General features: G+C 44.7%; 3 protein-coding genes and 1 pseudogene across 3 annotated transcripts; 2 read left to right on the forward strand and 2 right to left on the reverse strand.

The window, feature by feature from the left end:
- Positions 1-221: 221 nt before the first annotated feature.
- Positions 222-1,870, forward strand: LOC146722190 (large subunit ribosomal RNA; annotated as a pseudogene).
- A 1,309-nt stretch (positions 1,871-3,179) lies between these two features.
- Positions 3,180-5,114, forward strand: LOC146722191 (uncharacterized). The gene has a single exon (XM_085485264.1). The coding sequence runs from the start codon at positions 3,180-3,182 to the stop codon at positions 5,112-5,114; it is 1,935 nt and encodes a 644-aa protein (XP_085341390.1).
- A 2,544-nt stretch (positions 5,115-7,658) lies between these two features.
- On the reverse strand, positions 7,659-11,742 carry LOC146722192 (uncharacterized). The gene is made up of 3 exons (XM_085485265.1): positions 9,344-11,742; positions 8,920-9,106; positions 7,659-8,480 (listed from the first exon to the last, which is right to left on the reverse strand). Exons 1-3 carry the CDS (start codon positions 11,740-11,742, stop codon positions 7,659-7,661), a joined length of 3,408 nt encoding a protein of 1,135 aa, XP_085341391.1.
- Positions 11,743-20,415: 8,673 nt separating this feature from the next.
- Positions 20,416-21,936, reverse strand: LOC114942473 (uncharacterized). The gene has a single exon (XM_029317847.2). The coding sequence runs from the start codon at positions 21,934-21,936 to the stop codon at positions 20,416-20,418; it is 1,521 nt and encodes a 506-aa protein (XP_029173680.2).
- Between the last annotated feature and the right edge of the window lie 165 nt (positions 21,937-22,101).

Raw genomic sequence — 22,101 nt, forward strand, 5'->3', positions numbered from 1 at the left:
GCGATATATCGTCTCCATTACCACCAACGAGTGTGTGTGCGGTTAGCGCCCCGGCGATTTGCCTTCTCGCGTATTTCGTGTGCTGCCGCTGCTGCTCTCTCGTCGACGCTCTCTCTCTCTCCCTCTTATATATTATAGAAGAGAGACGACGATGAGCGACGCGGAGGAGGCAAACGGCTACGAAAACTCACTATGCGACGACCTCAGAGCAGGCGAGATTACCCGCTGAATTTAAGCATATTATTAAGCGGAGGAAAAGAAACTGACCAGGATTTCCTTAGTAGCGGCGAGCGAACAGGAAAGAGCCCAGCACCGAATCCCGCGGTTCCGCCGCAGGGAAATGTGGTGTTCGAAAGGATCCGCTTATCCCGAGGTGCCGCGTCGCGTCCAAGTCCATCTTGAATGGGGCCACTTACCCGTAGAGGGTGCCAGGCCCGTAGCGACCGGTGCGCGCCTCGGGAGAATCTCTCCTTAGAATCGGGTTGCTTGAGAGTGCAGCTCTAAGTGGGTGGTAAACTCCATCTAAGGCTAAATACGACCACGAGACCGATAGCGAACAAGTACCGTGAGGGAAAGTTGAAAAGAACTTTGAAAAGAGAGTTCAAGAGTACGTGAAACCGTTCAGTGGTAAACCTAAGAAACCCAAAAGATCGAACGGGGAGATTCATCGTCAGCGGCGCTGGCTTCGCGTCGGTCGGCGATGTCCCGCGGAGTCCGTGCAAATCGATCGTCGGAACTGGGTATAGGGGCGAAAGACTAATTGAACCATCTAGTAGCTGGTTCCCTCCGAAGTTTCCCTTAGGATAGCTGGCACTCGGCCGTTCCGCACGGAACGCGCGCGAGTCTCATCTGGTAAAGCGAATGATTAGAGGCCTTTGGGCCAAAACGACCTCAACCTATTCTCAAACTTTAAATGGGTGAGATCTCTGGCTTTCTTGAATTATGAAGCCACGAGCATCTTCGAATCAGAGTGCCAAGTGGGCCATTTTTGGTAAGCAGAACTGGCGCTGTGGAGATGAACCAAACGCAGAGTTAAGGCGCCCAACTCGACGCTCATGGGACACCATGAAAGGCGTTGGTTGCTTAAGACAGCAGAACGGTGGCCATGGAAGTCGGAATCCGCTAAGGAGTGTGTAAAACTCACCTGCCGAAGCAACTAGCCTTGAAAATGGATGGCGCTGAAGCGTCGAGCTTATACTCTGCCGTCAGTGGCAAGTGGGGCGGCAACCGGGAGCGGGCGTTAGTCTTCTCTCGCGTCGTCACGAAGCCCTGACGAGTAGGAGTGTCGCGACGGTGAGCGCAGAAAAGTCTGGGCGCGAGTTTGCCTGGAGCCGCCGTCGGTGCAAATCTTGGTGGTAGTAGCAAATACTCCAGCGAGGCCCTGGAGGACTGACGTGGAGAAGGGTTTCGTGTGAACAGCCGTTGCACACAAGTCAGTCGATCCTAAGCCTAGGAGAAATCCTATGTCAATGACGGCGTACAATATACTCGAGTGTCGAGAAATAATAATAAATATTATACGAAAGACACACGCCCGTCGGGCAAAAGGGAATCCGGTTCCTATTCCGGAACCCGGCAGCGGAACCGCATACAATTCGGGCCCTTGTAAGAGTGTTCGTCGGGGTAACCCAAAATGACCTGGAGACGCCGTCGGGAGATCCGGGAAGAGTTTTTTTTCTGTATAAGCATTCGAGTTTCCTGGAAACCTCTAGCAGGGAGATAGGGTTTGGAACGCGAAGAGCACCGCAGTTGCGGCGGTGTCCGGATCTTCCCCTCGGACCTTGAAAATCCAGGAGAGGGCCACGTGGAGGTGTCGCGCCGGTTCGTACCCATATCCGCAGCAGGTCTCCAAGGTAAAGAGCCTCTAGTCGATAGAATAATGTAAGTAAGGGAAGTCGGCAAATTGGATTCGTAACTTCGGAATAAGGATTGGCTTTGAGAAGCGGGGCTGACGTGCCGGGCCTGGGCGAGATGAACGGTCGGCGTTCTCGCGCCGGTCCCGGGATCCGAGCTCGGTCCCGTGCCTTGGCCTCCCGCGGATCTTCCTTGCTGCGAGGCTTCCGTGGCGGCGCAAGCCGTCGTGGTCGTCCTCTTCGGCCGCCATTCAACGCTCAGCTCAGAACTGGCACGGACTAGGGGAATCCAACTGTCTAATTAAAACAAAGCATTGCGATGGCCCTCGCGGGTGTTGACGCAATGTGATTTCTGCCCAGTGCTCTGAATGTTAACGTGAAGAAATTCAAGCAAGCGCGGGTAAACGGCGGGAGTAACTATGACTCTCTTAAGGGAGCCGCCGATTTTGGTGGTTTCCATGCGCCAACCCCACCTCCTCGCGGTGAGAGTCGGGCAACGTCGGAACCAACCTCCCGGCGGCCAACGGGGCTCTGGCTTGGCGGAGCGGCAACGCTCCGTCCGGGTCCGTGGGGTTGCCAGCCCTTCGGGTCTGTTTACGGCAGGCACCACAAGAAGAGAAAAATATAATCTCCGGCGGCAGCCTCGGGCCGCCGGTCCTGTCGTCCCTTCGCCACCCTCTCTTGACCCCTCTCCAGGCTCTTCTCGTCGGCCGCCCGCTAGGCCACGACGCCGCCCAACACCCGCTGCCCCTGTCCCTGCTCCCCGCAAGCCCCGCAATTCCCATGCCCACACTGTGATCGTGCGTTCACCACGAAGACCGGACTCGGCCTCCATCGCCGATGTGCACACGAGGCCATCGTCAACGAGGAGGTTAACGTCGAGAGGGTTAACCGCCAATGGAGCGACGAAGAGAAGCGCATGATGACGAGGGAGGAGGCGCTTGCCGCGAATCGAGGCGTTAGGTTTATGAATCAACATCTGTTAACCGTCGTTCCGATTATGATCGATTATAATCGCCCGTTATAAAACATGAAAGCGTAGGCGAGTTAAAGAGATTGCGAGACACGGTGGCTGCATCGCTGGCCGCGCTGACGAATTTGAGTCGACCGGTTGCTCAGTGGGACGATATGCTTGTTTATTGCGTCTCACAAAAATTCTGTCAAAAAACGCGAAGCGAGTGGAACTTGAAGTGTTCCTCTATAACTTCAATTCCGGCGTACAAAGATATTCATGAATTTCTTACGACTCGAATCCGCGGATTGTCAGACTTCGCGGAAGTTTCAAGAGAAAGTGTTAATCAAAAGCCAAACAAGCCGCGTTCGTCAATGCATAACGTCTCCGCTGTCAAGTGCATATGCTGCTCAGGCAATCATTTCGTGATAAAGTGCGAGCCGTTTCGTCAAAAATCAGTTGAACAACGAAATGAGCTCGCTCGCAAAAATCGTGTATGCTTTAATTGCTTGCGCTCGGGGCATATTTCGCCGAATTGCCCGAGCCAACAGCGATGCAACCACTGCAGTCGGTCTCATCATTCTTTATTGCATTCCGAAAATTATCAATCGTCAGCTGTCAGAAAAGATTCGGAAGCTGCGAAACCAAGCGTGAAAACGAATGCGAAGTCCGACGCCTTGGACGGTTCCAATAACGCTGCCGTGGCCAGCGTCCAGACAATCGAGCCGCCGGACTTTACGACTCCCGCGGTTCTCCTCGCAACCGCGTGGGTGAACATCCACACCGCTGAGGGCCGACGCTTTAAGGTTCGCGCGCTATTGGATCAGGGATCCAATTTTAGTTTTATATCGGAATCTTTCTGTCAAACCATACGGACCAAGCGACAAAGAACCGATTTACAAATCAAAGGATTCGGGGAAACCTACACGGATGCCGCAAAGTCGCGCGTGTCCTTGCGAATGACTCCGTGCGCGAAATCCGACCCGGTATTTCCAATCACAGTGTACGTGTTTCCGAAGATCACGTCGTACGCGGCTTCGCAAGTTCGACCTGTCGAATCGTGGCCTCACTTGAAGGGCCTTTCCCTCGCGGATCCGGATCCGTCGAGCAAACATCAAATTCACTTGCTTCTTGGAGCCGACGTTTATGGCTCACTTTTGATGCGCGACTTGAGGCAAGGTCCGCTCGGTACCCCCACAGCTCAACTAACCGCGCTCGGTTGGATTATTTCCGGTCCGACCAAAAATAAACGGAAGGCTTCAAAAGAAGCCGTTTTAAATTGCGTTCTCGGTCAAGAGATAGACACTCTTCTCCAGCGGTTCTGGGAAGATGAGGAGATCGCGCCTCAAATTCCCCTCACGGAGGAGGAAGAGATTTGTGAGCGACACTTCGTGCAGACGCATAGTCGGTTGTCCGACGGACGATACGTCGTTCGACTACCCTTTAAATGTGATCCTCCGATCGAAATCGGAGAGTCTCTTTCCATTGCGCGGTCGCTGTACAACCGCATGGAAAACAGATTGAGAAATCGATCGGAACTGTATTCGCAGTATAACGAATTTCTAGCGGAATACGAGTCCCTCGGACATATGATTAGCGTCGACGAGTCGGAAAAAACCGAGTATTTGCCCGTTTACATTTCGCACCACCCCGTGATTCGGGAAGATAGTTGCACGACTAAATTACGGGTCGTTTTCAACGCGTCGTGCCGAACTAGGAATGGCACGTCGTTGAATGACTTTTTATTAATAGGGCCCAAATTACAGCAAGATCTACCTGCCGTGTTATTGCGATGGCGACGGTGGAGCTTCGTTTGTACGGCCGACATCGCCAAGATGTTTCGGCAAATTCAAATTCATGAGCAAGATTCAGACTACCAAAGAATTCTTTGGCGTCCTCAAGCGGAAGCGCCCGTTCGACATTTTCGCTTGTTAACGGTCACTTACGGTCTCGCTCCCGCTCCGTATCTCGCAATGCGAGTATTGAAACAGCTCGCCCTTGACGAGGGAGAAAAGTTCAAGGCCGCGGTTCCTATCCTAGGAGAGTCTATTTATGTAGACGACGCCCTGTTTGGCGCGGATGATATAAAATCTTTAAAAAATACTCGCGTTCAATTGATGCAGTTAATGGAAAAGGGGGGATTTCAATTAAGGAAATGGGCATCAAATTCGATCGAACTTCTCAAGGATTTGTCTGTTGACCAATCGGAAGTAACCGATCATCTAATCCTGACGGAAGATTCACTTAAAGTTCTCGGCCTGTCATGGATGCCTAACGAAGACGTGTTTCGCTTGAGAGATCGTGTCTAATTGCGCGATCAACAGATCTTTTGCTGTCGACATTTTTTTTTTTTTGAGCAACGTCAGTAGTACAGACGGAAAGATTCGCGGACGCTTCCTCTATCGAACGCGACGCGTATGTCTCAAGTTTGACTTGAGACCATTGATTATGTCAGGCGCGTGAACGGCGCGGACGGCAAGAGTTCGCGGACGACCTTGTTGTCGAAACGCGACGAATTTGTCTCAAAAGAGACCACTGAGTATGTCGGGCGCGTGAACGGCGCCGACGGCACGAGTTCGCGAACGACCTGACTGTCGAACGCAACGAATTTGTCTCAAAAGAGACCACTGAGTATGTCGGGCGCGTGAACGGCGCCGACGGCACGAGTTCGCGAACGACCTGACTGTCGAACGCGACGAATTTGTCTCGAAAGAGACCACTAAGTATGTCGGGCGCGTGAACGGCGCCGACGGCACGAGTTCGCGAACGACCTGACTGTCGAACGCGACGAATTTGTCTCGAAAGAGACCACTAAGTTTCGTCTCACGAGTCGAATTGGGTTTTGACGACGTGAATCGGAGTCTACCCGTACACTTGTTTCTCTAAAGCGAACTCGACACTTGGTTCCTGTCTCTTCTTTTGCACACTCGTTTGTAAGACGATGTGCTTCTATTGTCCACCCGCGCTTTTTCACTGTCCGCGAGAGTCACACGAGAATCACTTTCTCCGTTTTACCTTATCGTCCTCGTTATCTTCACAATCCGGCTCGAAGGACCATTTTACTTCTGTGCGAGAACCTTCGATTTGTTTTAATTTTCCGCGCAGAGGCAAATTTATTTATTTATAAGTCAAATCGTAGATACGAAGGAGACTAGATGCGGAGAAAATTGTAAAGGTGGAGAAATTCACTTTTGAGGCAAAGCAGTTTTATTCAAAACTCTCGCAGACAAGATTAAAACGCGGAAGTTCGCTCTAGAACGAGATAAATTCGCGCGATGCTCTTTTCGCTGATATACACGGAGACGTCTCTTCAGTTCAGACTCCTCGAGTAGACTCATTTTTGATCCTCGCGGAATTCGGCAGCTAAGGCTCATCCGATCGACGCGTGGCACACGTGCTGAAATCCTATTCGTGGACGATTGCCCCATCACGCTCCGAAACGCGAGACAAAGGCGAGTTTTTGTAGATTCCTCGCTCGCGGAATCGAAAACAACCGGAATAACATCTCGGCGTCGAATATTTTCAATTTCTACGATTGACCTTGCTTCGTCGCTCCGAAAATACGTGACAATTTTAAACACAAGTTGACGCGCAATTAGCTGCGTTCTTCATCGACCTACGAGCCAAGTGATTCACCGTTCAGGGTAATCGTTCGAAATTTTTGCGTTCGCGAAGAAACGCGCTTCTCGTTTAACCATCGTGGTCTCTTCTCTCGGACGAGAGAGAGAGAAAGAATAATCGTGGTGGCTCTTCGATCAGGCTGTCCGAGGACGCGCGCGGACCGCCGCCTCCCGCCAGGGAAGGCTACGGCACAAAGGTAGAGTTGTGTGTTTCTCGATCGGAGCGTCTCTCCCGCAACGGGAGAGCCGGGGCGGAAGCTTTTTGAAGAAACCGTCGGACCGACACAGTTGACAGATAGTCGAAATATCATCGATCCTTCCTGTATTATGCAGGGTGATTCAAAACAACCGTTTGTCTTTACAATGTCGTATTCCTGACTTAATTTAAAGACGATTTTTCCTTTGCCAAAATTTTATCCGAAGCTTAGTTTTTGAAATATAAAAAGAAATAGTTAGCGAATTACAGCACGAGTACGGGCGGTAATCAGGAGCGGCGCACCACATTATCCGACGCGGGCGATTACGTGGGCGCTCGAAGCGATCAGCTGTTTGTTACACGCGGCGTTTTGTGTGTGTGTGTGTGTGTGTGCGTGTGTGTGTACGCGTATACACACACACACACACACTCTCTCTCTCTCTCTCTCACTGATTCTTACCTTGTAGAGATGTTTGATGTCCTTTGACGAATAATTGTTGCCTGACTGGATACAATCCGATATTGACACACTGTGACACACTGCATGATGAAATCATTTTTTTGTAATAAATTCTATTGACACTTTGACTCACGCACTTGATTAAAAATTATTGTAATAAATAACTGATTACAAATTACAACACATAATCACAATCTGAGAGAATTTTCTCTTAGAATTTGCCCTGAAAATTGTGGTAATCGTAGGATAATATTGTATGGAAAAAATTTTATTAGAATTCCTCTAATTAATATTTATCACATTCAAAATAATAATATCTATCACAATAAAATATGAAACATGTTTTATTAATTTTACTAAACCGTAAAGTAAAATTAATGAAATATATTTTATATTTTATTGTGATTGTTTTTCCTTTTATTTAATTTTAATAACAGTAATTTTATTGTATCATATCAGATTTGTACACTGTATCTGGTTCCGACGCTTCGGACCCTTTTGATAGACTATTGAATACGTGATTGAGGTTCGATTGTCGTTCTTCAAGAACAAAGAAAGACAGGATATCGCGGATCCGTTACAAGCATACCGCTATTATTATAGGATGTTGCTCGTCATAGCTGAGCGCGGAATTCGTCAACCGCCCGCCAAGACGGAGTAAAGAGTCCTCTCCTAGAAAAGGACTCAATTTGCTCAACGAGCTCGAATGCGGCATGGTGCCGTTATTCTTTAGTGAGCGCGTTTCCCGCTCGAAGAATCTCTGTTGCAGATAGCGCAACCAGAAGATTTCCGCCCTCCTAAACTCATCGGCGTTCAGAAGGGGGAAGAGTTGGGAGCGAGACGCGCTCTTTTCTTTTACACGAAGAATAAAGCGATTCATATAGGCAGTCACGCGGACAAGCTTGGTCCAAGTGGAGAACCTATATGGGAGTTCCCATTCCTCGGCCTCTTGAACATGGAACGTCACAGGCCGTCTTCTTTCCACCGACACTTGCTGATTGGTGGCAGTGTCGAGCGGAGCTGAGACATTCAGAATCGGCCACGCAGTCGATGGCTTCTGAAGCCATCGTGGACCGTTCCACCATAGCGGGTGAGTCACGAGCTCGGAGGCGGTCAAGCCGCGCGAGGCACAGTCCGCCGGATTATCTCGAGACGGAACGTGATTCCAACAAACAGAATCCAGACAGGTATGCACTTCGGATACGCGGTTAGCCACGTAGGTGCTCCATTTTGATGGATGTTGACGGAGCCACGCGAGAGCGATGGTCGAATCCGTCCATCCGTATATTGGAATCGGAGGTAATTTCAACGATGTCAAGGTCCACTTGATTAGCCGGCTGAGGAGGACGATAGCGTTCAGTTCCAAGCGCGGGATGCTTACGGTTTTGATCGGCGCGACCTTTGTTTTAGCAGCGAGCAGAGTGATTTGAAACTTCGTTGGCGAAGGAAGCACTCGAATATAAACGACCGCCGCGTAAGCGCGGTTTGAAGCGTCGGCAAACCCGTGGATTTTGAACGCGAGGTTATTGGAATGTCGACCGGTCCAACGCGGTATTCGGACGCGGTTTAATGATTCTAAATCGTTGGTGTAGCTCTCCCAACGATCGCGCAACTACTCTGGAAGAGGGGAGTCCCAATCACATTTGAAAAGCCATAACTCTTGTAGCAAGATTTTCGCGGTTACAACAACCGGAGCAGCCCATCCTATTGGGTCGTATAATTTTGCCGTGAACGAGAGAACGGAACGTTTCGTGTGCGTAACCGATCTCAACGGAGTTATCACGAATTTGAACGCGTCCTCTTTAGCAAGCCATGAAAGCCCGAGAATCTTCTTTTACGAGTAAGTGATCGGTGACTTCCGGCTGATGAGCCGAAAGTCCTTGAAGAAGAGAGGAGGCATTAGAAACCCACTTTCGTAGTTGAAAACCTCCCTTTTGCAGGATTTCAACTAGTTGGACACGAGCTTCTATCAATGAAGTCGTATCGTCCGCGCCAAAGAGCGCATCGTCCACGTAGAGGGACTCGCTGAGAATTGAAACAGCCGCGGGATAGTTGTCACCTTTATCTAGAGAAAGCTGTTTCAGTACCCTTATTGCGAGGTACGGAGCGGGGGCGAGCCCGTACGTTACAGTGAGAAGGCGATAGTGTTCAATCGGCCCATCGGCCGACGATCGCCATAAGATTCTTTGAAAATCCGCGTCAGACGGATGCACGAGAATTTAGCGGAATATTTGAGCAATGTCCGCCGTGTAAACAAATTGCCATTGACGCCAGCGCAATAATATAGCGGAGAGGTCTTGCTGCAGTCTCTGACCGATCAGTAAGTGATCGTTAAGCGAAGTCTTATTGCTCGTTTTGCACGAAGCGTTGAAGACAACGCGCAATTTCGTAGTGCAACTCGAGTCGCGCAAAACGGGATGATGAGGAATATATACCGGCTCGAACTCGGAGCGGTCAGATAATTCCACCTTCCTTATATGACCGAGCGAATTATACTCTCGTAAGAACTCGTTGTACTGCGCGTGAAGTTCAGGACGAAGCCGTAGCTTTCCTTCCATTTTATTATAAAGCGAGGTTGCAATGTGCAAAGAATCACCGATTTTTATCGGGAAATCATGCCTGAAGGGCAATCGAACCGCATAGCGTCCCTGAGGGGTACGATAGTGGTTGGCGATGAAATGAGCCTCGCACCTCTCCTCCTTCTCCGTGAGAGGGACAGGCCGCGAGATCTCCTCATCTTCCCAGAACTTCTGGAGAAGAGAGTGCATGCTTTGTTCCAACACGCAGTTTAATACAGATGCTTGAGCAGTAGTAGTCGGCCTACTATTTGTGGGGCCGGAAAGGATCCAACCGAGAGCGGTCAATTGCGCTGTCGGAGTTCCAATAGGACCTTGACGGACATCGCGCTTCAGAAGCGAGCCGTAAAGGTCAGCACCGATCAACAAATAAATTTGATGTTGACTTGAAGGATCAGGATCAGCAAAAGATAGACCCTGTAAATGAGGCCACGCATCGAAGGGCTGAATCCGCGAGGCAGCGTATGAAGTAATGCGTTGAAAAATGTAAGCCGTCAGAGGAAAGCTCGGGTCGGCTTGAGCACACGGGGTTAACTGTAGTGTTACGCGCGATTTCGCAGTACCCGTGTATTTTTCGCCGAAGCATTTAATTTGTAAATCGGCTCGTTGCCGTTTAGTGCGCAACGCCTGTGAGAGCGATTCTGATATAAAGCTAAAGGTGGATCCTTGATCCAACAACGCGCGAACCTTTAAGCAGCGACCCTCCCCAGGGTGGAGGTCGACCCATGCCGTTGCCAAGAGGACATTTGGATGTTCCTGAAGCGAGGGCGATACTATCTGGACGGCCGCGATCGTATTGACTGTCTGATTTGTAGTCGCCTTAGATGCGGCTTGTGACGCAGATTCGGAGGTAGTAGCCTCGGAATTGGCCAAGTTATCGAAGGCATTTTGATTTGCCGCTGAATGCAGCAATGTGTGATGCGAGCGACGACATTGTCTGCACCGATATTTGCTCGGGCATTTCAACGGGAAATGTCCGGACTTTAAGCAGTTAAAGCAAAGTTTATGCTGGCGCGCGAGAGCAAAGCGCTGTGAAGCTGATTTCTTCGCGTAGTCTTCGCATTTCGAAACGTGATGCTCACCGGAGCAACAAATACATTTAAAGGCAGTCACGTTGTTTACCGTTAAACGCGGTTTATCATTTTTCGAAGAACCGGAGTCCTTGCTTGAATCGGCAAAGTCCGACAATCCGCGTATACGGAGAGTTAAAAACTCATTAAGCTCCTGATAAGAAGAAGGCTCATTTCGTTTGATTCGCGTTAAATTCCATTCGGTACGTGTTCTCGCGCTAAACTTTTGCGTTATTGTATAAACAAGAATGTCGTCCCATTGTTCTACGGGACGATCGAGATTTTTTAATACGGCTAACGATGCAGACACTGTGTCGCGCAATTTTCGCAAATCGCTTACAATCTCGCTTTTCATTACCGGAAGGCTAATAAACGCGTGTAAATGAGCATAGATTAACGCTTGCTTATCGTCGTATTCATTGGTTAACAATTGCCAGGCAGATTCGTAATTCGCATCGGAAATTTTTAAATTATTGATCAGCAAGGAAGCGTCTCCCGTTACGCTCGTTTTTAAGTAATGAAATTTTTGAGAATTTGAAAGAGCGTCGTTAGTTACTACGAGAGATTCAAAAATGTTTCGGAAGTTTTCCCAATCGGTTAATTTCCCAGAAAACTTTGGCAGCGCGATGCGTGGCAATTGGAAGCAATGATTATTTGTTTCGCGAACGGAGGAATTGGAACTACGATCGGTAAACGGAATTGTATTAGGAGATAATCGACTTATCGTATCTTGCAACAGATCGGCCGTGTCGATGTAGACATCCTCAGCTCTCAGGAACTCTTCCAGAGTGAAGTACGGCAAGGTCGTTTGCTGCTCCGTGGTCGTCTTTTGAAGCAGTTTGACATGAAGGCCGCGGCAGGCGGCCCAGTGCTCCTCCAACTTGGCAAGCCTACTTCGCGTCTTGGCGAGTGTCACGTTTGATTTGGCCAGCTTCTTGAAGTTGACGAGATCTCGTTTGATCTCGTCAATACAAGCTCCCTGCTCGATGAGCAGGTCACTCACGGCATTCGACATGATTATCGATGCCGGATTGTTGAATCGTTTATCGATTATTCGCTACTGAAGCGAAATATTCAAGCGCGCGCGCAGACTTGAAGCGCCCGCTGATTGACGCGCGAGAGAGAGTGAGAGAGTCCGAGCGCGAGTTAGCGCACCGTCACGTTAAGCCGTTATCGGCTGTCTTTCTCACACGAAGCGATTGCGTGGCGCGTGATAGCGGCGTCGAAATTGCAAATCGCGTGGTTTTTTAAATCTTTAGAAACGTCGAAAATCACCGAAATGATCGAGAGAGTCAAAGAGAGATGCACGACGCGGACGCGTGATAGCGGCGTCGAAATAGCAAGTCGCGCACCTTTTAAATGTTTAGAAACGTCGAAAATCAACAAGATGATCGAGAGAGTCACAGAGAGATGCACGACGCGGACGCGTGATAGCGGCGTCGAAATAGCAAGGTCGCGCACCTTTTAAATGTTTAGAAACGTCGAAAAGCAACAAGATGATCGAGAGCACAGATTAATAGACAGATCGCCAAAGGTCTGGATGAAGGAGAGACCAGCATTTCTCACTGATTTCAGCGCCATATTGTAGTAGTGGTCAATGCAGTAACTATTAATACGTTCCCAAGATAAGAGCGTCTCATGCTCATGAACTCGTCCGGCGGCATGTACGAGATTTATCTTTTCGTAGCGTTCGCGTATTTCGGAAAGGACAGAATTTTATGATGTTATAAATAAATAAATAAATAAAATATTAACCTGACCTATTATAATTATTTTTTAATAAATGTTTCATTATTATTATCATCTAAGTCTAAGTCGTTTAATTAATTTTTAGTTTTTTAATAATTAATTTAATTTATTCTAATCATTTTAATATGTGAAAAATACTAATACGTATACGTTTTATAATGAATTAATATATTTCGAGAGTCGAATTATATATTTTTAATAATATAAAAGTGTTCAAAAATTATATTTGACTTTTAATTTTAATTATTTTAGCAAAGAGTTCCGAAATCTCTTACGCACATAATAGGGATTTTGTTCATCCATATAATTCGCAATTAAGTATATATGTTAATTATTAATTTTAATAAAATACAAAATTAAAATTAAAGGTCAAATATAATTTTTGAACATAAATATATTTAATTTGTTATAAAACGTATACCCGTGATAGTATTTTTCTCGTACAAAAATAACTAGAATAAATTAAATTACTCATAAAAAAATAAAAAAATAATTAAATAATTTATATTTTATATGATAATAATAAAACATTTTATAAAAAAAACAGATTCAATAAATATAAGTATATATATAACATGTACTTATATTTATTGAATCTGTTTTTTAATAAAATGTTTTATAAGCTTAGAAAACTTGACTTCGACGTAACTAGCAAATTTTATTTAATTATTTCACGACGGTTTGACGTAATAAAATGTTTTATTATTATTATATAAAATATAAGTTTAAATTCTTTAATTAATTTTTAATCTTTTATGATTAATTTAATTTACTCTAATTATTTTTGTACGAGAAAAATACTATCATGGGTATACGTTTTATAATTAATTTAATATATTTGTGTTTAAAAATTATATTTGACCTTTAATTTTAATTTTTATTTTATTAAAATTAATAATTAACATATATACTAAATTGCGAATATATGGATGAAAAGAATCCCCATTATGTGTGTAAGAGATTTCGAAACTCTTTGCTAAAAAATAATTAAAATTAAAAGTCAAATATAATTTTTAAACACTAATATTATTAAGAATATATAATTCGGTTCCCGAAATATATTAATTCATTATAAAACGTATACGTGATATTATTTTTCTCATATAAAAATGACTAGAATAAATTAAATTAATTATTAAAAAACTAAAAAGTAATTAAACGACTTAGACTTAGATGATAATAATAATGAAACATTTTATTAAAAAAAGATTTAATAACTAGTAGGTCAAGTTATAATTTTTTATTTATTTATTTATAACATTATGAGCTATTAAGCTCATCATCTCGTTCGCTCTCTGTCTTGCTTTCATTCGGCAAGTCACAAATATATATGATACTCGTATGTTCCTACTTCAACTCTCGAGAATCTGAAACAAACGAAACTCGTGTCCAATATACAGGGTGTCCGGTAACTAACAGACCAATGATTACAAATGGATTCTTTGGTCAATTTGGGAACGATTTTTCTTCAGCGAAAATGTCGAAAAAGGTCATCATTTTTTACAACTTTCCAATCTTTGTCATTATATATCTTTATAACTAAGCCTTAAATTAAAATTTTATTATAGTAAACTCTACCTGAAATTAACTGAAGAATGTAATTATGTTAGACTTTTAACTCCAAAACGTTTAGTTTTCAAAAAACCTATTTTTTTCAATCGCTTATAACTCGAAAATTATTGACTTCTCTACATTTTTGCTAAGGAAAAATCGTCTCCAAATTGGCCAGAGAATCCGCCCTTAATCATTGGTCCGTTAGTTACCGGACACCCTGTATATATTATATAAAAGTGTATAGCACGTCAGAAGCTTGTGAGCTTACAGCGATAAGTAAAAACAATTGCGTATCTATTTCATTGCGTTTATCTGTTTAAACGCGCGCTTTAATTTTTCCAACGTTTTTGCCTGTTTATATTTTAAAGGTCCTCTCTTCTAAAAATCTTGTTTTAAAGATCCTCTCCGCGAGCAAAATTCGAAAACATAAATTATTTAATATTTTTACTTTATTATTTGTAAATCCTCGGTAATTTCAAAATTTTTCTATTTGAAAATTATTAATTTTCTATTGCCAATTAATTTTATCACAGACTTTACTCTTACTTCCATTGCACTTTCGTTTGCGGTTTTCAGTATACGATTTTTTATCGTAGTTACTGAAAATTATTATTGTGAATTATACTTGTGCAGTGATTTGAAGAATTTACAATTTCGTTGAAATTGTTGATTCTTCAAAAAAATTACGAGATTCGCGGAAATTGCGTGCTTTCTTGGCATTTTCCGTTCGCGGCAGGCGGTTTATTTTTGATTGTTGCAAGTGTTTTTTTTTTTTTTTTTTATTAAAATAGATAATAATAATGTGAAATAAATCACGATATTTGACAGATGTGCATATATATAGAAATTGTAATAATAATAATATTATATCATAAAATTGTAAATTGTTTCAATTTTTTATAGACTGCGATAAAAGATTTTACATTTGGATAAGAAACTGCGGTAAGTAAAAATATAAAATTCTTGAAAACGTACCAAAAATATTTGATAACGTAAAAAGGTGAACTTTGAAAAATAAGGAACTTAAAAATTGCACTAATAAATGGGCTATATGTGAGCCGTGCGCGGATGTAAGGTGTGTTATATCGAAATTTAATTAATAGAATTGAGAATTAATCCCAATTTTAAGTCTTACAAATGTCCAAGCTAATTTTTTGTACCTCGTGTACATTTTTGAAAGTTATATCGAAAAATTAAATTTCAATATGCGTCTTACATCTCACATTTCGCATACGGCTCACATATAGCCTATTTATCTCTTATACTTTATTTCAACCCTTATAGAAATTTATTACTAGTAACGCCAATTTATCAATTTTATTTCGAGTAATTAATCACTTTTATTTCGAATACTTAAATTACTGTATATTATAGTATTTTAAATACTCGAAATAAGTGATTAATTGGCATAGTGATAAATTTCTACAAGAGAATAAGGAGCCTTTAAATTCTTAATGTAAAAAATTTCAAGTAATTTTCTTTAATAAAATTTAATTAAAAATTTTTGAACACTGTGTTATATCACATTTAAAATTGTGATTATTTCAATAAAAAAACATTTTATGTGTAAAAAATATATTTTTTATATTTAATAAATTTTATATATATATATATATATATGCATATGTAAAATATTCTCTTTCTCTTTCTCTCTCTCTCTCTCTCTCTCTCTCTCTCTCACACACACACACACACACACACAACGGGGGCCAAATCTCTCAAATTGGTCTCATGATCAATTAGCCTGGATTCGCACCAGGAGCAAAGTCTGTTGGTAATGTCAAACGAATTTAGCCTGGACTTGCACCAGGGGCAAAGTCTTTTGGTCGAGTCTACGAAATTTAGCACGGACTCGAACCAGGGGCAAAGTCTTTTGGTTCAAGTCTACGAAATTTAGCACGGATTCGAACCAGGGGCAAAGTGTGTCGGTAAGGGGCAAAGTCTATCGCACGAAGATGGCGGTCTCTTCTTTAGGCAGGCCTTTGGCGATCTGTCTATTAATCTGTGTCGAGAGAGTCACAGAGAGATGCACGACGCGTACGCGTGATAGCGGCGTGCGCTGTCGTTTGCACTGTGGTCTGCGAGAGTCAAAAGTCAGTGAGAAAAAAATGCACTGGTTAAGATTCACCGGTGCGGTGCGCGTGATAGCGGCGCACGCTCACTGAGAGTCACTGTTAATCAATATAAGTCACGATTAATCATTGAGAGTCACTGCGATTATCGTAACGCAAAGCGCGTGCTTGCGGCGCTTGCGGATAACTCGCGAATGTTCACCGCACTCAATTAAGAAAATCACTGGTGCGTGATAGCGGAGTACGCGTGAAGTCATTAATCTCGAACGGCGTTTAACTGCCGTCCGAATGCAAAATTGCAAAGCGCGTGATAGCGGCGCTTGCACTGCAAGTGACACTTCAACAAAATTCTGACTACTCAAATGCAGAATTCGATGTACACCGGATACGTGAGGGTGCGTGACCGTCACGTGGCCGGAGCGCCGCGGCTTAGGCCGGAGCGACGGCAGGCGCGCGATCGAGAGAGCCGCAGCTAGAGAGAGAGAGAGCGAGAGAGAGAGCTTCGGAGCGCGCGGCGTGATACCGTCTCTCTCGCTCTTCGCGTCTTGGAGAGAGCGCGAGAGAGAGAGAGAGAGAGAGAGAGAGAGATCTTCGGAACGCGCGCGACGGTGATCCGTCTCTCTCGCTCTTCGCGTCTTCGAGAGAGAACGAGAAAGAGAGAGAGAGAGAGAGAGAGAGAGAGAGAGACTGTTTCGGAGCGCGCGCGACGGCTAATTGTTGTGTAGCGCGGTCTCATTCCCGCACACGGAGTCTTTCTACTCCAAACGAGAACGCGTAATTAGCGGATTTCTCGTGCCGCGGATCACTGCGTTTTTAACTTTACTGCCCCGATATAGGCACACGAGGCAGAAATTGTCAATCGTTCGAATAAGGTACGAAACAAAGGAGCCCGTTCTTTTCGCGATTTCACTATCACTCGATCGGTTTTTAAAATCCGGCTCGAAGGACCATTTTATATGTATAAGATTTAACGTTGTAGGATGCCGGGTTAACGTGATCAAATGATTGTACGCGTTTTGAAACGGTTTAAATTAGTTTAACGTATAAGACGGGCAACAAGAGCCAAATCGCGGATGACAATGCGTTATCCTAACGAAACTAAATAATTTTCCGTTAGAATTAAATACCGGTGCACAAGGCACCAAATTTTACTTGGACACGGCCAAGATTTTAAAATATGAAATAATCTCATATTTGAGATTTAATTTCAATACCCCCTTTTTTTTTTTAACCCCCCTACCGGAAATTAAATAAATGAATGCAAGAGAAAAATATAGATCCGAAAATCGCTGAATCGGGAAACGAACCCGAGACCTTTCGCTTGCCGGGCGACTGCTCTTCCAGCTGAGCTATTCAAATCCTTTCGATTCTATACTTTTCTCTGTTATATATATTAATGTTGGTAAACAAACGCATTTTTAAGCCAGCGTGTATCAATATAAGAGTTTTAACAAGGCTCTGTAATATAAATATAAATTTAACGTATAAGACGGGCAACAAGAGCCAAATCGCGGATGACAATGCGTTATCCTAACGAAACTAAATAATTTTCCGTTAGAATTAAATACCGGTGCACAAGGCACCAAATTTTACTTGGACACGGCCAAGATTTTAAAATATGAAATAATCTCATATTTGAGATTTAATTTCAATACCCCCTTTTTTTTTTTTTTTTTTTTTTTTTAACCCCCCTACGGAAATTAAATAAATGAATGCAAGAGAAAAATATAGATCCGAAAATCGCTGAATCGGGAATCCCCGATTTTCGGATCTATATGTTTCTCTTGCATTCATTTATTTAATTTCCGTAGGGGGGTTAAAAAAAAAAGGGGGTATTAAATTAAATCTCAAATATGAGATTATTTTATATTTTAAAATCTTGGCCGTGTCCAAGTAAAATTTGGTGCCTTGTGCACCGGTATTTAATTCTAACGGAAAATTATTTAGTTTCGTTAGGATAACGCATTGTCATCCGCGATTTGGCTCTTGTTGCCCGTCTTATACGTTAAATTTATATTTATATTACAGAGCCTTGTTAAAACTCTTATAAATTAGTTTATTCACTTTCTACAAGTTCGTCGCGTACCGAGACTTATGTTTCTCGGCGCTCGCTCTCTCGAGGACTGACTCGAGGGCTGCGCGAATTTCGGAGCTCGCGTAGGGCGGCAGCCGATCGGGGTCCTCGATTGGACCATCAGAAAATCAGGCGATGTACACACGCCAATTAGCGGCGAGTGTACACGTTGGTTTCACGTGTTTCCTTGGCGTAAACACTAAGGAATTTAACAAAAAAACATTCTAGAAAATTCGATCGTCCTCGAGGATTCGATCCGAAGAACGAATCTTCAACAATGTGGAAAGAATTTTATTAGAATTTCTCTACTATTTATTATATTAAAAATAATAATATGTATCACAAGAAAATATAAAATATGTTTGATTAATTTTACTATACAGTTTAGTAAAATTAATCACACATATTTCATATTTTATTGTGATAGATATTATTTTTAATGTGATAAATATTAATCAGAGAAATTTTAATAAAATTCTTTTCATACCGTATTGTCTCACAATTACCATAACTTTTAGGGTAAATTTTAAGAGAAAATTCTCTCAGTGTACCGATTAATTATTAAAAATTACTTGTAAAAAGGCACACGTTACTCGATGCGGACGACAATTGTTTACACGGCAAGGACACGACAACAGACTGCGGCGACGGATGACGCAACGCGTCGCGACGCTTCGCGACACGTCTAGACGATAACAATCACGCGGCGTTGCCGAACATGTGATTGACGCGAGACATGTATTAAAACGTATAATAATTATGTTATTAAAAAAGGCATATTATAACGTATTATAATTTTTTACGTTATAATACATTTTTTTTAATGACTTAACATTATCCGCCCGTTTTGCCCTTTCTTTTTAAGCGAGACGTGAGAAAAATGATTATGTTTTGCGAACAAGATGTTCCATGTATAAATGTATTGGTCGCTCTTGAAAGAGCGGATTGACTTTGGTCGCTCTGAAAAGAGCGGATTGACTTTGGTCGCTCTGAAAAGAGCGGATTAATTTATAATAGGTGCTCAAAATGACCACCATCCATCCTTATGCAAGCTCGCATGCGTTTAAATAAATTTAATTGGACGTTCTCCATTACTTCCTCTTCGATATTCCAAATTACATATCGCAATCTGGCTTCTAAGTCGTCGACGTTCTCGGGAAGCGTTTTGTATATTGATTCCTTACAGTATCCCCATAAAAAGAAATCAAGAGAATTAAGGTCCGGGGATCTTGCGGGCCAACGTATCGGGCCATACCGACCCATCCAACGTCCAGGAAACTGCTTGTGCGCGACGGAAAGATGGATAGGACGTGGTCGGAAGCGAGACCGAGAAATAGACACAACACTCGACACACGCGTAACGTTCACAAAAAAAATATATTTATATAAACTATTAACAAAAATTACAATTAATATACCGCACCGAATTTACCGAGAGAATTAGCCGAGTCGTAAATTACTAAGTGTCCGCAAGCAACGGTAATGAATTAGACAAAGACAAGCAATCTTTATCGTATGAACACACTTTATTCGCGATGAGCAATCGGAAAAAGCGCCGCGGTCGCGAGAGAGGAGGCTTATATACGCCTTGTAATTCTAGAATATTCGAGTACATTTGCTGTCGTTCTATTGTGATATTAAGGGCGAAGGAACGTTTACTGTAATTATTTACTTGTTTTTCTCTCCTCTCGCGCGACAGCGGTGTTTACAATTTAGACTGTTTTAAGCGCTTATTTTCGAAGGCGCGGAGTATCCGTATACTCTCGCGGCCGAGCGCTAATTTAAATATAATTTAAAATACGCATGTTAGACCACGATATTAATTAATAAATTATATGCATGCTGCATGAGGCATGATCGAGATGCATGAATATTTTAACGCTTTCTTGTCCGCGGGTTATTACCGTTCGAATCTCGAACATTCCGCCCGCCTTGCAGTAATATACCTGCAATCGTGTTCTCAGCGCGAGAGTGGGGCACGAGCCTATTCACGCGCTCGTGCGTGACGGACACGTGGAGCGCACGTGCTCCGATTGATTTAGAGAACGGAATGCTGAATCGATCAGCTGTTTATACTGGGAGTCAGTATAGACGCGTATAGGTTAAGCGTCGCGTAGACCGTATGCTGGCGATGTGCAAGTGACTGTGAGTGTGAAGTACAATTGTGAGGAGAATAATGAAAATTTAGTGAAAAAAAATAAATGAATGTGAATATGGAATAGAGAAAAGTGTAAATTTTTTAAACGCGGACGACGCGTGATTGCGATTCGAGTGAGTCTTCGGAGCCGTCGGTCAGAAAGACTAACTTGTTCACGGGACGCGTCAAATTTGTGGTCGAGGTGCGGACGTCGACTACGCGAACGTTACCGTCGGAACCTGGATGCAGTCGTGTAATGCGCGCAAGCGGCCATCGTCTTGGTGGTGTTATTTCGTTTCGCACGAGGCAGATTCGACCGACGCGAGCCTCCTGATTAATTCGGGACCATTTCGGCCGATGGGCCAGCGTGTGTAAGTATTCGCTGACCCACCGAGACCAGAAATGGTCCTTCATGTTTTGCAGGAGCTGCCACCGTGAGAGACGTGCCGACGGCTCTCGTTCGAGCGACGGTTCGGGGATCGCCGAGAGAGCGGAGCCGACCAGGAAGTGACCAGGTGTGAGTGCGGCTACATCCTCCGGATCGTCAGACAACGGCTGCAGCGGTCTGGAATTGAGGCAGGCCTCAATTTGGGCTAGGAGAGTAGTCATCTCCTCGTAGGTGAGGGTGGCGTCACCGATGACTCGCCGAAGGTGGTGCTTCATCGCTTTCACGGCAGCTTCCCATAAACCGCCGAAGTTAGGTGCAGCTGGCGGGTTGAACCGCCACCGGATTCTTTTCTGGGCGGCGAAGGTTGCGATGCGATGTCCGTCGGCACTGGCGGCGGAGAATAGTTGCCTAAGCTGCTTATCGGCACCCACGAAGTTGGTGCCGCAGTCGCTATATAGCGAGTGGCAGACCCCTCGCCTGGCGACGAACCGACGCAAGGCGGCAAGGAAGGCGTCAGCGGTGTAGTCCGAGGCCGCGTCGAGGTGGACTGCTCGGGAAGCTAAACAAATAAAGACAACAATAAAACCTTTTGTCGCCTTGAGTCCGCGGCCCCCTGCTGTTCGCATCCAAATCGGTCCGGCGTAGTCTACGCCGGTATGCAGAAACGGCCGGCCTGGAGTAACTCGTGGTGCCGGGAGGTCCCCCATCAGTGGCTGAGGGATGGCAGCCCGCCATCTGGTGCACCTTAGACACCGGCTGATGCGGCTCTTCACTAGAGCGCGACCTCGAGGGACCCAATACTCCTGGCGAAGAGAGCACAAAGTCAACTGGGTGCCGCCGTGCAGCGTCCGCTTGTGGTAGTCGTCGATGATGAGGCAAGTAAAATTAGATCTGCTTGGTAGTATGGTTGGATGCGTGGCATCATACTGCAGTGCAGCGTGTTTAAGGCGCCCGCCGACGCGTAGGAGTCCCTCACTGTCCAGAAAAGGACTTAGCTTCAGTAGGGAGCTTCGAGTCGGCAGAGGCTTTCCATTCTTCAGGTGTCTCAGTTCTTCTTTGTATGTTTCAGCCTGGATGATTTTTAACCAGGAGATCCGGGAGTCCTCGATCTCGTCGGCGCTGTTCAAGCCGGGCTGGCCATGCGCGAGGTGGTCCTGACGATGGATCCGCAGCCAGCGACGGCACCACGCAGTGATCCGGAGCAGGCGTTGTAGCGACGAGTATCGAAGAAGCATCTCCGGCTCAGTCCTTTGTTCGGCGATGGCGGCGACGTGGGCGCGGACGCGCCTCTCTGGGAGGTCATCCTCTGGTGGCTCCTCGCAGTTGATCGTCCACGGTTGGCTCTCGGAGGACAGCCACGACGGACCTTGCCACCATAGTGAATGGTCCACAAGCTCGCT

The sequence above is a fragment of the Nylanderia fulva genome, unplaced genomic scaffold, assembly GCF_048542155.1.
Source record: "Nylanderia fulva isolate GAGA-0341 unplaced genomic scaffold, ASM4854215v1 Scaffold354, whole genome shotgun sequence".
In the NCBI taxonomy this organism is placed as follows: Eukaryota; Metazoa; Arthropoda; class Insecta; order Hymenoptera; family Formicidae; genus Nylanderia; species Nylanderia fulva.